The sequence below is a fragment of the Taeniopygia guttata genome, chromosome 1, assembly GCF_048771995.1.
Source record: "Taeniopygia guttata chromosome 1, bTaeGut7.mat, whole genome shotgun sequence".
NCBI lineage: Eukaryota > Metazoa > Chordata > Aves > Passeriformes > Estrildidae > Taeniopygia > Taeniopygia guttata.
The window spans coordinates 92244613-92259148 of record NC_133024.1 but is presented as its reverse complement, the minus strand read 5'-3'; the positions used below and the strand labels follow the sequence as shown (position 1 = coordinate 92259148).

The following is a 14536-nucleotide window of genomic DNA, read 5'->3' as shown; positions in this document are numbered from 1 at the left end:
TTTCCCTCGTCTGGATGTTAAGCCATGTAATATTAGGATTGATCAAAATAACTCATACCTTTCAATAAGATTTGCTGTTAGAATTGCTTTACACACTTTATTCATGGAAGATATAGTTAAAAGGCTGGCCAACACAAATATGTGACTAGTTTAGACTGAAAAGAAAATGCATATAGGCATTCCTTGTATCATTCCTCATATGAAGTGTTCTTACACCCTTTTTTTAAGGAGTTTCTCTTTTCTTAATTTCTTAGTCATAATTTATGTGGCATTGGAGGAGGTTTTCAAATTTTCAACTAAAATTTCCACTTCAATGTCAAAAAAACAGTTAAAACATTTATTCCACAAGGTTATTTAGTTATTTTAGCAGGTGGACTTTGAATAAAATACAACAGCACACTAATAAGCTGATATCTGTTTTTTATTGAAAATCAGATTACTGTGAATCTATTTAGTTGTACATTATATAAGGCATCAAAGAAAATATTTTAGAAGTTCCCACACTATTTATCTCCCCAAAAGTTGAACTTTTCTATGGAACAAAATTTTCTTCCCAACCTTCCCTTAGAATATGTATAAAATGGAGAGTAGCCTCTAACAAAATGTCCCTAGGTGTTTTATAGGTTTTGGTAAAATACAATGGGCTCTTCAGGGACTGCTTTAGACTTCAGTGACATTGGATTTGGAAGCAGAGTTTTATCTTTTTTAGCATTGAACTAACTACAGGCTCAGGATCTTAAGCAAATATGTAGGTGTTTTTTTGGGGTTTTTTTGTTTTTTTTTTTTCTTTTGTAAAAGCACATTTTATTTGTATAATCTTCTTGAATATAAAATGCAGAAGAATATTAAATATGCTAATAGATATGTAGAGTTACCTTTCTTCATCCAATGGAATCAGTTTAAATTTCCACTGTATTTGATAATAGTGATATCTGATAACTCTTATGTGGATTTCATAATGAACTGTGCAGGCAGAAAATTGTGTATTCCCAATTTAGTAATGGTTGTTAAAATCTAAATTTCCCTAGGGTCTTCCTAAATTTGTGGCTACCAAGAGATACCATATTGTGGATTGACATTTCTTCAAAATCAATATTAGACATGCAGTAAAACCCACATTGAGGAATTATCCAGTAAATGTCTAATATTTATTTTTTCTTCATTTTACAATAGCTGTGTGTCAACATGACCAATGAGAAGATACACCAGTACATCAATGAAGTGCTTTTCCTACAAGAGGAAGCAGAATGTGTACAAGAGGGAGTTGCCATGGAAACGATGTATTCTCCTGGTAACCATACTGCAGTCTTGGATTTTTTCTTTCAGGTAGTTTCTAGATCCACTTTACACCATGTACATTTATACATAATCTGTGCATGTTAGGCTAATACAAACTTTTGCTTGTATTTTCCAATGCATGAATCTTCAGACAAGGCTATGGGTCAAAGAGGCCGGATCTCAGTTGCTCCCAGGACTTAGAACAGGGCTGAGGAAGATGCATCCTGTACTGGTTCACGTGTAGCCTCTGTGTGTCGTGGCATGGTGACTGTGCTGCCGTTGGGCTGAAAGGCTCTGTCCTGAGCCTGACAGCTTCTCTAGTGCCTAAAGCTAGTTTCTGGACAACTTTTAAGAAGCAAGTTACACAATTAGTTTCTAACAGATCGTTAATAGTGACTATTTTCGGCAACAGAAATACTGTTCCCTTCATTTCTTATAGAAGGACCAGCTTGAACACCTACCAAAGTTTTTTAATATTTTATCTTTTTCCTGTTTTCTGAGATGATACATGTTTCTGTTTACTAAATTACAAGCTGTGTTACTCTACAAAGAACAACCAAAATTCTATTTCTCCCGTAATAAATGAGAAAAATCTATTTTTCATTTCAGAAACCATCAGGCTTTTTGTCAATGCTGGATGAAGAAAGCCAATCTGTTTGGTCAGTGGAACAGGGTCTTTCTAAACGCATTCAGTCTTACCTGGATACATCAGATATAAATACAGTCTATTCCTCCACAAAAGATGGAAATGGCAACCTTGCCCCAAAGGATCTGGGCTCCACCTTCACTGTTATGCATTATGCTGGGAGGGTAAGTTGTCTGAATATCATTTGCATGCAGTTAATAAAAATATTTGACAAAACAAAATTGTACATAGCTTCTCAAACTCCTGGCTATAAGTAGGATTTCACTGTCAAGTGTTAAATTTTCAGAGGACAACTTAGAATCTCAAAGCCATATCTAGTGTATAAAATGTGTAGCTTACATCACAACATGAAGGATATGGGCTACCTAGTTATGGCTTCTAAATTTTGTCTTCCTTTTAAGCATTTAATGTAGAAAGGGGTGATACAGACCCTCAGCATAGATGTTTAATGCCATTCTAGTTGGCTCCACTTTGCATATAGATGTGGCTCCAGAACAGTACAGGTTCCCTGTAGCTCCTCTGCTGTATATGTAGATACCAGGGTTACCAGTATGAATCTGGTAAAAAAATCAAAACCAAAACTCCCATGTTTTCTATTAGTAGTCATAATATTTTTTTTTCTACAAAAACCCCAGAACATGTTAAATGTCTTTTAGCATGACTGTAAAATTAGATTAATATCTTTTTGTTCTTCTGCCTGCAATGTTCACAGGAATAGCATAATCAGTTCTTTTAAATAGACTACTTACCCTTTTCTTTCCAATACTTCATTTTCAAATTGTCCCCAAAATCAAGTACAACTCAAAGCAAGCAAGTTAGATATGTGTTTAAAAGGATACGGTTTTTTTGATGCATTTTTTTTTTGTTTTGGTTTGTTTTTTTAAATAATCTGACAGTGTTATAAATAGGGACAGATCTCTTTTGTGGCTCCTCATTTGGTGATGGAAGTCTGGAACTGTGTTTTGACGCAAGCAAATTTGTTCTTGTCCAGTGATAGAAATGTGGTCATTAGGGAAAGGACTATTTGAGTACTGCTAAGTTCCTAACCCAAATACTCTGAATAACTCCCTGTAGGTTCTTCTTTCATCACAAAGCCTTCTACTTAGAATCAAATTATTTGCCAAAGTTAAGTGATTTGAATACCTCGACTAGTGGGACTTCTCAGTAAGAATGTGGGCACACAGTGGTTAGATAACAATGCAACCAAGACTTTGTGAAACTTATTAGGACTTCAAGTGATGAAATAAAGAACTGACCATGAACTTCAGATGTGTACTTAAATTTAGAAACTTTTTTTTATACTGTTATATAAGTATTTTTAACGCAAGGCATCTACGTTAAAATCACAACCAGAATAATAAGCAGATTTCTTCAAAATTGAAGAAATTTTTTGTCTTAATGTCTGAAGAAGTATTCAGAAGATTTGTAAAGACCAGTATTTCACATTCTGAAAGTTAAACTGTGAGTGGTAAAGTGGACACTTTTCAGTATCATGTGTTGTAGTCTTGCATGGTTGTTTAGATTTTTTGTTTTATAACATAGACACTTGGTTTGACTTTTTCCTAATAATAGTAACAACGTTTAATCTAAAAGCATGAACAAATAGACAGCTCTCAAAGTAATGTAAATCCACACATTCTTTTGAAGTCAGTGGAGATCCTTTGATTTGCTTTGACCAAGGAATTATTCCAGTCAGGTTGTTCTTTGCATCCTTACAACAGTAAAATGCTTAGCCCTGCCAAAACAGAAAAGTTCTCTTGCAATTCCTTAACTCTACTTGCTTTAATAGTAATGGAGCTAAATCCTTAAAAACACTTGCATTTTTGGTATCTCGTGGGACTCTTATCCAGCTATCATAGACTGAAATTGCCAGTATTTCATAATAACGTATTTATATAAAATTTTGATGATCGTTTGACTGTACTATATGACACAAATTGAGTTCATTCTGAGACTACTATGTTGAAAACCTGAATATGAAAAACTCAGATTTTAAAACTGCTGATGCTGTTCTTTAGATTGTGCTATTACTACGTTTAGTAATTTTTTTTAGAAGTCATTGGTGATATATGCTTTATGAAAATTGTTAAAGGATAAAGCTTTTAAGTATATCAGGATTTATTGACACTCAAAAATAAGAATTTCATATATAAAGTGTCAATATAGTTTGGCAGGTTTTGAGACCCTTTTTTGTAGTCTGATATCAATTAAATGGGTCCAACATAAGTGAAGTATAGAGCAATCTTACATTTGATTTTTGCCTTCCGAGATCTCCAAATTTAAAACAAGGGATCTTAATTTTATTCTCATCACAATTTTTCACTTATTTTTACTCCTTTAACTTGGTAAAGCTTCTCTGTATTTACATGAGTATAACTGGAAGATGAATCAGACCCAGAGGGTAGAGCAAGAATTAGCAGTGAATTGTGACAGGTAATGAAACATGAAAGTCTTCATTTCTAGCGTTAATCATTTATGCTCAGGTGATGTGTCTAGGCTGGCAGTTGAGGAGGAAATCACACTGAAGGCAGCAGGCTCTGTGTGAAGGCAGACATCCTGATTTCTCTAGGTAACTGTTGTAGCTGCAATGTATTTCACAGCCAGTGTTAAAGAGCTACTTGGAGTCATCAGAAAAACAAGGTAATATTCTGTGGTGGCCCTTGGTATGAACCACTTATGACTCTTCTAATTTGAGCTTCTTTTCATGAGTAGTGTATGCTTGTAGGTCAAAGTCCAAAATTAATTAGGTTCATTTCTTTACTCAGACACTTGCAGTAGCTATTTTAGCAAGTCAGAAGTGCAGTTAAACTGGAAAATGCAGTTATTAAAAATACTTCCTCACTGAAAAGACCTACTTTTTTATATTTAACTGAGATTGACAGACGGCTTTTTGTGAACAAAAGTGATACATCCAGCTTTATATTCTGAGACAATTACAGCTGATACAGATGTGTCCATTTTAAAGATCTCTAATATGTTAATACTTGGTGAAATTTTATGTCAAGATACAGAAAAATTATCTTATCTTCCAGTATCAATTTTTTTTAATTGAATGTGTCATGAACTGGGAGGTATTGTGCATTTCCTTAAATTTCTTGCTCAGCAACTTTTCCTACAAGTAAATATGCCGTTTTATTGCTCCAAGCATAATGAGCCTTAACTATTCCAGAAAAAGCAGTATTGAGAGAAAAAGAGAAGACAGAATGGGTCAGAAGTAAAAGAAAGAAAGCATGATGTTAAATTGAGACAAAGAATGCACAGGAGGCTCAAAGTAACATGCAAGGAGGAAAAGAAATCCAAATAATTTGGAATCCATAATTAATTTTCTGGCTGAATCAATACTTTAAGGAAGTCTGCATGTATGATACCATTCTGAGAAACCTTGGATTTTTTTCTTATTTTCTTGTCAGTTTTGGAGGGAAGAAAGGGGAGCAATATAAACAAGTTCACTTCTGCATATGGAAGAAATCAACATGGGGTCAAATATTTTAGTGGAATCTGAGAATGAATGTGGTTTTACACGAATGTGACAGAATGATCCAGTGGAAGAGAGAAAATGAATTTTGCCTCATTTCTTTTGAATTTTGCTATTATTCCTGAACAAGATTAAATCTGTCTTTTTCTGCATGGGCAATATGATATATTGCTTATGAACACACATGAACACATGCTTACAAAGGCCACTGTGAGCATCAGTACTTTATTATATCAAGTATTTTACTTGATCTCCTAGTTTTAATTTTACAGCTGAACAGAATCCTACAGTGCCTTGACACATTATGAGTCTTTTTAAAGAGATGTTTAATGTCTTGGTATCTGAGTGCTGTAAGACAAAAAGCTTATCTGTTTTGTTCAGGCAGGAGGTAGAAGAGAATGATTTAGGGGTTTTATGACTAAAAAAAAATAATTATAGAGAAAGGCTTTATCTGAAGGTTGTTTAACATATTTCTCTGAATACTGGCAGTCTGGTTTCTTCCAGAAAATTTCTGCTTCTCTAGGGCATTGCCTTGTTTCTGAGGCCTGATATGACTGTGGGTATCCTGAGATGCTTCTCACAGAGATTGTCTGTGGGGGAAGAGGCACATGCAGCACCTTGCAAGTTTGCCTTCAGGTGGCAAAGTGTTTTACCTGATCACCAGCTGAAGCTATCCTAAGAATCTGTAATACTGAATGACTGAATGTCTAAGTTAATTTATTGACACTATTAATATTTGCATTGTGGGCTCTCACTTAAGGAAAGGCTTCACATTAATTATATCTTTGAATTGTCAGACATATCAATAGCTATGATTTTTGAAGAATAACATTTCCATCATTGAACTTTTTCAAGGACTCGAAGTTCTTTATTTTTTAAAATTTTTGTGGAAGAATTAGCATATCACTAAGTAAATCAGAAATATACTGTCTTAGCACAGTGCCAAGACATAGCTTTACCTAACAGTCATATTTAACGTAATGGTATTTGCCTCATTTTCATGTGATCTGAATAATACATTTTCACAATTTAAGCTTTCTGCTGTTTAAATTAAAATTGGATTTGCAAACTAAATAAGCCCCTTGTTGCTGTTTGCCTTGCCACTGCTTTGATGTTCTGTACTGTAATGAACTGACCTACAGATCAAGTTCTTTGCTCTGTAAACCAGTGCATGTAATTTTCCTTTAAGTGCAGATCAATGTCTTTCATTTTTCAGCTACCTGCATATCAAAAATACCTCTCAGCTGTCAGCTCACCTTCACCAAGGCAGTCTTCTCTCAAATGCCTTGTATATCCCAGGCAGACACTGAAACTGAACCTCTAAATCAAAAGACAAAAGGAGGAGGATTAATCAATAAGGATGCTTTAACTTCCACTATTTTTCCCCCAGGCTGAATTCTCAGACACAACAGTCAAATCAATCTAATATAAACTGTACCAAGGCATATAAGGGCTACTTGACATTCTGGTTTTCACATAGGCAAGACAGGCTTGGTTTTTTTCCCTTTCTCTCTCTCTTTCTTTCTTTAAGTAGTCTTGATTTGGGATTTTCACTTACTGGAGAAAGTTATAAAATGCTTTCCCCCATCTGTCTATTTTGTTTCTAAACACTTCCTTCTTTCAAAACGCTATTCTATCATAGTGTTAGAATAAGACTTGACACACTATGAAATTATTTAACTCACTCATTGCTTAGCAAGATTTGTTTCGGGAGGTTGATAAACCCAGTTATACTTAAAAAATGGCACATGCAAGCATATCACTCACATTCAAGTACTGGCAGAAAATTAGCAACTACAGGCATCTCTCTGTGCACCAAATTGTCTTTGGATATGTTCTCAAAAATTTCTCCTTTGCTACATGAACTAATTATTTTCTTATTACCTAAAATTTACAACACAGGAAAAACTGAGTTTCTCAGTTACATTTTGCTATTAAAATAATAAAATTTTCATTTTTAACTGGGAATGCAGCCAGAATGTTCTTAATATTCCAGGTGGCATTTCCCTAGCTTGCTTCAGGTTTCCTGCCAAATCTGCCATTAACCACGAGATTTTTTGGCCTATCACAAGATATGAAAATTATTTACTGAAAAAAAAAATAGTATTTTAAGGACTTGATGAAAACTATGTGAAAGGTGGTCCTGTTGATAAAGTATACTGGGAGACCAAATAAACTTGGAGAAAAATCCCTTGATCAAGTGAGATGTTATGAGATAAGATACTTTAGGTCAGAAGAAAATATATACTGTTTTCTGGCATGAAGATAATTAATGAAGCAAAGAGACAAGAGTATGTAAAAAAGATAAGAGGAATATGCAGTTCCCAAAGTCAGCTCTGTGCATATCAGGTGCGTCTCCTGTTTTCTGAGTGTTTTAGCTCTTGCTTCTATCTGGTAGTTCTTTTGGTATTGAAACCAGCTATGCTAATTTATACAAGCAGAAAACAGGCTCAAAACAAATAAACCTAGCGTGCTTTTTTTTTTCCCCTCAAACTCCTTGATAGAGTCTTAAAAGATACTGGAAATGTTAATGAGATCTGGAACAGATTTGAGGAGGAAATGTGAGTCAAGAGATACTAAACACAAAGGTGAGATACAGCCTGCAAGACAAGACAAGAGTGTCTTCATGGGCAGAGCCCTGAAAACTGAGGAGAGAACTGGTGACTGGCAGAGTGGAAATACTCCTCAATAGTTTTCCTGAAATATTCAGGACTAGATGAATATTTGGCCATACCCATTATGACGTATGTTAAGCTCTCTTCCTTTATGAACTTAAATTTAGAAGGAAAACAAATCCAACTCCATTTTGTTTTAATCCCTTATAATGAAATAAAATGCAGTGTGGATCAGTATTTTTTTTTTTTTTAATATATTTCAGCTATTCAGATACTATATAAAGGTCTTCTTTCCTTTGGCTAATATATAAAGGTCTTCTTCCCTATGGCTAACATAGACATATAGGTTTTCACACTGTCTACCCTAAAAAGTCACCATTTAAAGCAAGATAAAGCAAACTGTGATAAATAGAAGTGACAATAAGGAGTATGATTTATAATACTGGACCCATTATCTAAGTAAGTGATACCTTCTAAAGCATACAATATTTTCTTGCTTTTTGTCTCCCCAGAATAACTAGCCACTGTGCTTGAGTGCCAGGCAATGCAGTTTGGGCCAGTGTTTATTTTACAAACTCAGTGGAAGAAAACTGAGGGAAACATATGTGCTTTAGATGGCAGGTAGTTTGCCATCTCTGATGAGGGTGAGATTAAATCAATAAAATTGGCATCTGGAAGAGAACTTATTTTTCTATTTTGTGGGACTGGCAATGACTATAGAACCCTAGAGTGTCATTTCATTGAGTCAGTTTTCATGTCTTTAGGCAGTGAATTAATTTACCACGTCTATGGGAAAATTGTTTAGAGTGCTAGCAATTTCTTCATAAAAGGAAATCCCCCTAACTTTTATCTATTTTATGATATGAAATATATCTTATGAATATAGTTCCATAAGTTTGTGATGTATTATCCCAGCATCAATACTGAAACTTCTCCCTGTTTTAATCTAGGCAGTTAATCATGATATAATATCTCCCACTGCTGTACTTACCTACTCTTCCCACCAATACTAATTCTCTTCTTCTAATTTAGTGAAAGCCCAAGACATTCAATTAGGAACTGGCATTATGGATTTGTCATATAAGTTCTGTTAATTACCTTTTATGGACCAAGATGGCACAACATTTATGTTGAGTATACTAAAAGCATTTAATAGTATACTTAAAGAACTCTAATAGTTTGCTAACTGTGTTGTATGTTCTTAGGAAATGCAATTAGAAAATACGTAACATTGGATTTGTCATGCAAAAGAACCATAATTCTCTTGTTATACCTTGTTCATGTCAGATGCTATAGTAATTGCATCATTTGGCAATTACTCTAACAGATTATACACTTCCTAATCACATAATTTCTTTTGTGAGCAAGATAGCTTTGCATAATTGTCAAGTGACCCCGTGGAAAATTAATGCGCTGATTAGTGTTACTAATCTTAATTATATATTTACGGCTTTATTAAATGTACAAGAATAAAATTTCCCCAAACACCTAAGGGGTTTAGGATATAGATCCAATACAAAAAATTAAAGAAGGCTTTAGATAGAAACATGGTCCCAAGGTAAATAAAACTGAACTGCATTCTAAGTCCCCAGTAATACCTGCCTAAGCATGCAAGTACTAAAATCTATATTTTTCTTTCTTTTTGACTTAAAATTTCCCTTTGGGCTCTACTACTATGTAAGCCAGAGCTTCTTGCATCTAAAGTCTGTAAAGTAACTAGTTGTTTTTCATCCACCCCCATACAAGGTTTTAAAAAAAACAAAAATACCACTGTTTCTTGTCTTAGTGCTCCTTTTGTATGCCATGTCTTCAGGGATAGGCTCAGTATTAAAAGAGACATTTGGTTATATTTCTTAATTTTGGATGTACTCTCAACACCTCTGGCTAGAACTTGAATTTTGCTCAATTTTTAGAGTGTCTATCCCTTGTGTTAGAATTTATCTGCAGTCAGGTGACAGATGCAGGGACAATCTAGCTGTCTATTATTGAAATTACAACACCAGGAAACTGAGGTGAACCAAAATTCTTATGTCATAGTTGTTAGAAATGTAAATGGGATTTGTGTACAATCTATTGACAGAACTTACCTCCAAAGGATACATCAATGGTTGGAACTTTTCCTGAGTGTGAGTTTGGACTCAGATTGCTTTGTCACGATTAGTGGGGTTAATGTCATTGAGAAGGAGATGCGTGAGCTGGGAGTGGCTTTCTCATCCTACAGGGAAAGCATTGTTAGCTCAGTGTCTCCTGCTCTACAGTAGGAGATATTTGATTCAAAGCCCTGTATTGTGGAAATGTTTTAAAATCAGACTAATGAAATTTCTGTATAGCTGGAAAGGCACATAATGTTCAACAACCGGTTCTTCTGGTCAGCATTGTAGGTGCTTAGAAAATGCCAAAAATACCTGATGCCAGCTTTTAACTGTTGGGTGGAAAAAAAACATAGCTTCATTTCTACTGCTTAAGATTTTTTAAAGATACATTTGTCATTACTAATGATGTCACAATATTTTATTATAGGTTACATATGAAATTGCTGGTGCGATAGAAAAAAATAAAGATTCCCTTTCACAAAATCTCATATTTGTAATGAAAAGTAAGTAAATGCTTTTGTGGTTACTGTTGCAAGAAATCAAGATATTATGACTTGATTTTCATTTTCGTTTCAGTTTTAAGAGACATATATTTTATTTCCAGTAAAAAAAAATCACCCTCATCTTTATGAAGTATTTACATACAGTATTGTTTGAAATTTGCTCTAATTTAAAAGCTTTTAGATTAATGAAGATAGAGCATCTTTATCATATGATGTGATGTAAAGAAAAAGAAGGTGTAATATGATGTGTGAGAATGACTTACAGAAGACAATGAGTATGAACTACAGCAAAAATAAAACTCAGAAAATAGAAGGAAATGGGCTCCCAAAATCAGAGGCAGCAGTGGGATGTACTCCACTGCTTGAGTACCCTTCTAAAAGCAGTAACTTGTGGGCGTTCTTATGTTTTTCAGTGAATAGATATAAATGTCCATTGAAATGCAAAATTAAATGCCTTCAGTGTTCATATTGCATAATTATGCCTAATAATAATAATGATGCATTTGATTAATTAATTAATTAATTAATAATTATTCATAATTGGATTAATGATAACTTGTATCATTTTCCCTTTTTGAACAGGAAAAACAAAATTTTTTCCTCAGAGAAATGCCAGAGAGATGACCCTGAGGTGTTATGTCTCCAACCACTGTAGTGTTTTTTACTTAATATATTATATACTTATATTTCTTTCCTTAGAAAGAGCGGCCTGCTGTTAAAATGTTTTGCATTTTAACAATTTTACTGCAAAATTAACTGAGCACCCTAATAAAATAATTGATGTATTTTAGATGCAAAAATTGTACATTCCAAATGAAGAAAGAAATGAAAGAAATTTTCTTGAATATAAGCATATTGCTTGTAGTTTTAGAGATATTACGGTTCTTAATGCTTGGAATATACATGATAATCTACCAAAGAGAAGGTATGACAACTTCCAATACATTTGATGTGAGAGAACATTCTTCCATTCTCTCACTTAGTCCCTTTTGCACTTTCATTGCTGTTTTGTGCAATCAGCTATGTTACTGTTAAAAAGTAAGAACGGAGGATGAGATTTGATATAAAGAGTTTAATATGATGAGGGTGAATATATATACAACTGAGGAGTCAATAATAATATTAATGAATTCTGTGAGGAGAATATTTACAAACATGTAAGTTTAAGGACTTTAAGGACAAACTGCCTTCTTTATTAAGTGACTTAGGCTTAAAACCTGTTAACTGTCAGTGACATATTTCCTTCAGAGTCAGTCTCATAAGTTGTGTAATGTATAACTTAAGTGCATGCATCCTTTGATTTTCATTGAATTTTGTTTCCTCAATCAAAACTTTTAATTATAATAACATTGAAAGTAATTTGTATATATGTGTAGGAATGTGGAATCTACCTGCTGAAAATTATCAGGAGAGATTATTGACATAGGATGTACCTGTTTTAATTCAAAAGACATAATTTCTATGCCTGTCCTAATCTTACTTATTACTGTTAAACATATGTGTATTGATGCCCACTGATTGTGCTGAAATAATTTCAATTATCTGCTTCCATATCTTCCTCATAATTTTAATGTTTCTGTTAAGTAAGGAATAGCAATCTCCACAGAAAAAGGGAAAAAAGTCTATTCAATTTATCATATATAGTAAGAAGCCTGTAAACATTTACTAAAGAGCAAACTGAAGATTTTTACCTGCTAAGCTAATTAGCAGGTAAAATGATGCTTATCCCATTAATCTTTCTGGGTTTTTTGCTTATTTGTATGATGTATGTGATTATAAGTCAAATTTTCTAGTTCTTAAATAAAACTTTCACAGGAATTCAGCATGGTTAAGGATGTATCACACGAGTTCTTACACTTATTGGTGCTGTGGCAGTACAAGCAGCATGTAATTATCATGTTCATCTTAAAAATCCTGTGACCATAAATTTATAAAGGATGATTAGACTGAAATTAGGATGAAGTATACTATCTGTCTTAAAATTATTTTTTTTCTTTTTTTTTTTTCTTTTTTTTTTTTTTTTTTGTTTAAAAGCACCTCCTGGAAGTATATGTACAAGTAATAACATATATCTATGCCATTGTCTTTTTTCTGTAAGTGTTTTTAATTGTGGTCTTGATGTAGAGAAACCAAATTTTCTACAGTTCTCTTCTTTGCCTTGCCCTTTTTTTAAAACCCCTTCTCATGTTTTGTGAATATATAATTCTTTAGTGCAATGAGAGTCTATAATTTATTTTCGTCAAGTGCCTTGATTGTTCCTAAATACTACATGTTAGGAAATTGTGCAGAACTCATCTCTTACATTGCTTTAATATATGGATAAATAGGGAATCTGTAATGGAACAAAATTCAGAGGTGATAATCCCATAAGTAATTAAGTTTAGACACATTGGTCTGAAGGGTTTTGGTTTATGCCCTCTGTTTGTTAAGCACAGGATCTAAATTGTTGAAAATAGTGCTACAATTTCCAGATATTCAGTTTTCTTTGATAGTGCTCATTTTTTGATTTTTCCATTTGTTTTAGGCTTACTTATTTAATTCTCTCCTACCATGTGTCTTTTTACAGACAAATACAATATATATAATTTTCTAGTTTATATTTTATCTTCATGCATTTCTTTCTATTTTTTTATTTCCAGCAAGTGAAAATGTGGTCATCAATCAATTGTTCCAATCCAAACTGACACAAACTGGATCACTTGTTCCTCCATATCATTCCCTTAAAATCAAAGGGTGTAAAGCAGCTTTGCTAAGTAAAAAATCATCTGTAACCTGTGCAAGTGGAGAAGCGAAGAAGTATATTGAACTCAGCAAGGTAAGAATTTAGAATTCTTTCTGCTCTTGGCTCCTTGAAGATTTTTCTCTTATTTTGTCATCTCTGAACCATCTTGTTCTCTGCTTCATTCTCTGTAGTCATTATGCTATTAAAATAATTTACTACTTACTATCAACAGTAAAGCAGCAAAAGTGAGGAAAGGTTCTAATTTACGAACACTAACAATTGTAGTTCAGAAATATTTTTCTTGGACTCTTGGAGCAGAAGGTCAAATAAGATGATGAGGTCCTTCAAGCCTGAATCATTCCAGGATTGCCTGGTTCTAGGGCTTATTTGCAGTGAATGCAGTCTTACCAATTTTTGGCTGTATAGGAACACTTATTTGTTTTGTCTCCTTGAAAGACTTTATGATGAAGAGTTGAGTAAATTAAGACATAGGAAGTATAAAAATAAAATCTTAATGCCCTTATGTCAACATGAGAAGATTTCTGGTTTGATAAATACAGTTCTGTGTGATTTTGTATGAAGATCAAAATGTAAAGTTTGGCCACCATTGTTATTTTAAATGGTCTCTTATAGTAAATTTTCCCAGTTAATTTTAAATCAAATCAAATATGCCTCATTTATGAACTTACCTCTTTTCCTGATAACTAAGTCAGACAAAAAAGTTAAAAGAAAAAACCCAAACCAACACCAACCACAAACCATAATCAAAAACAAAAAGAGAGAGGAGCAGGAGAGAAACTTTGAAGATTATCAGAAAATTAATTGTTCATTAACATGGAACATCTCTCTTGAAAATAAATAATGTGATTTTGTGAGTTAATTCATGACAGAGCTTTGGAATTTATCCTTCTAGAAAAGCACACACTTCTTACAAGAACTTCTGCATTAGCTGCCTCACCACGGTTCTTGAATCTTACAACTCTACTTTTGGTTTACAGCTGCATAAAATTGATTTTGTCATGGGATTAAGGAGCCTGCACTCATGTGTCATTGTGGAAGGCTTTAGCAATGGGACTTTCCTTATAGTCCCCCTGCTGATAACAGCATAATTCCTGACTACTGTTCTTGTCAGTAATCTCAGTGGAAAAAAAAACTGAAGCGAGTGGTGTTGGTTTAAGGCTATATTTAGAAAACAGCTGAGGCC

The 14536-nt window shown here is 33.6% G+C and overlaps 1 protein-coding gene across 8 annotated transcripts in view; it reads left to right on the top strand.

Moving 5' to 3' along the window:
• Positions 1-14536, top strand: part of MYO16 (myosin XVI) — a 356263-nt gene that overhangs the window by 251148 nt on the left and 90579 nt on the right. For all 8 annotated transcript variants that reach the window (XM_030280385.4, XM_072933685.1, XM_030280401.4 and 5 more), the window contains exons 22-25: positions 1174-1326; positions 1888-2088; positions 10535-10610; positions 13250-13425. In XM_030280385.4, the coding sequence (XP_030136245.2) occupies positions 1174-1326; positions 1888-2088; positions 10535-10610; positions 13250-13425 (606 nt within the window). The remainder of the gene's footprint in view (positions 1-1173; positions 1327-1887; positions 2089-10534; positions 10611-13249; positions 13426-14536) is intronic.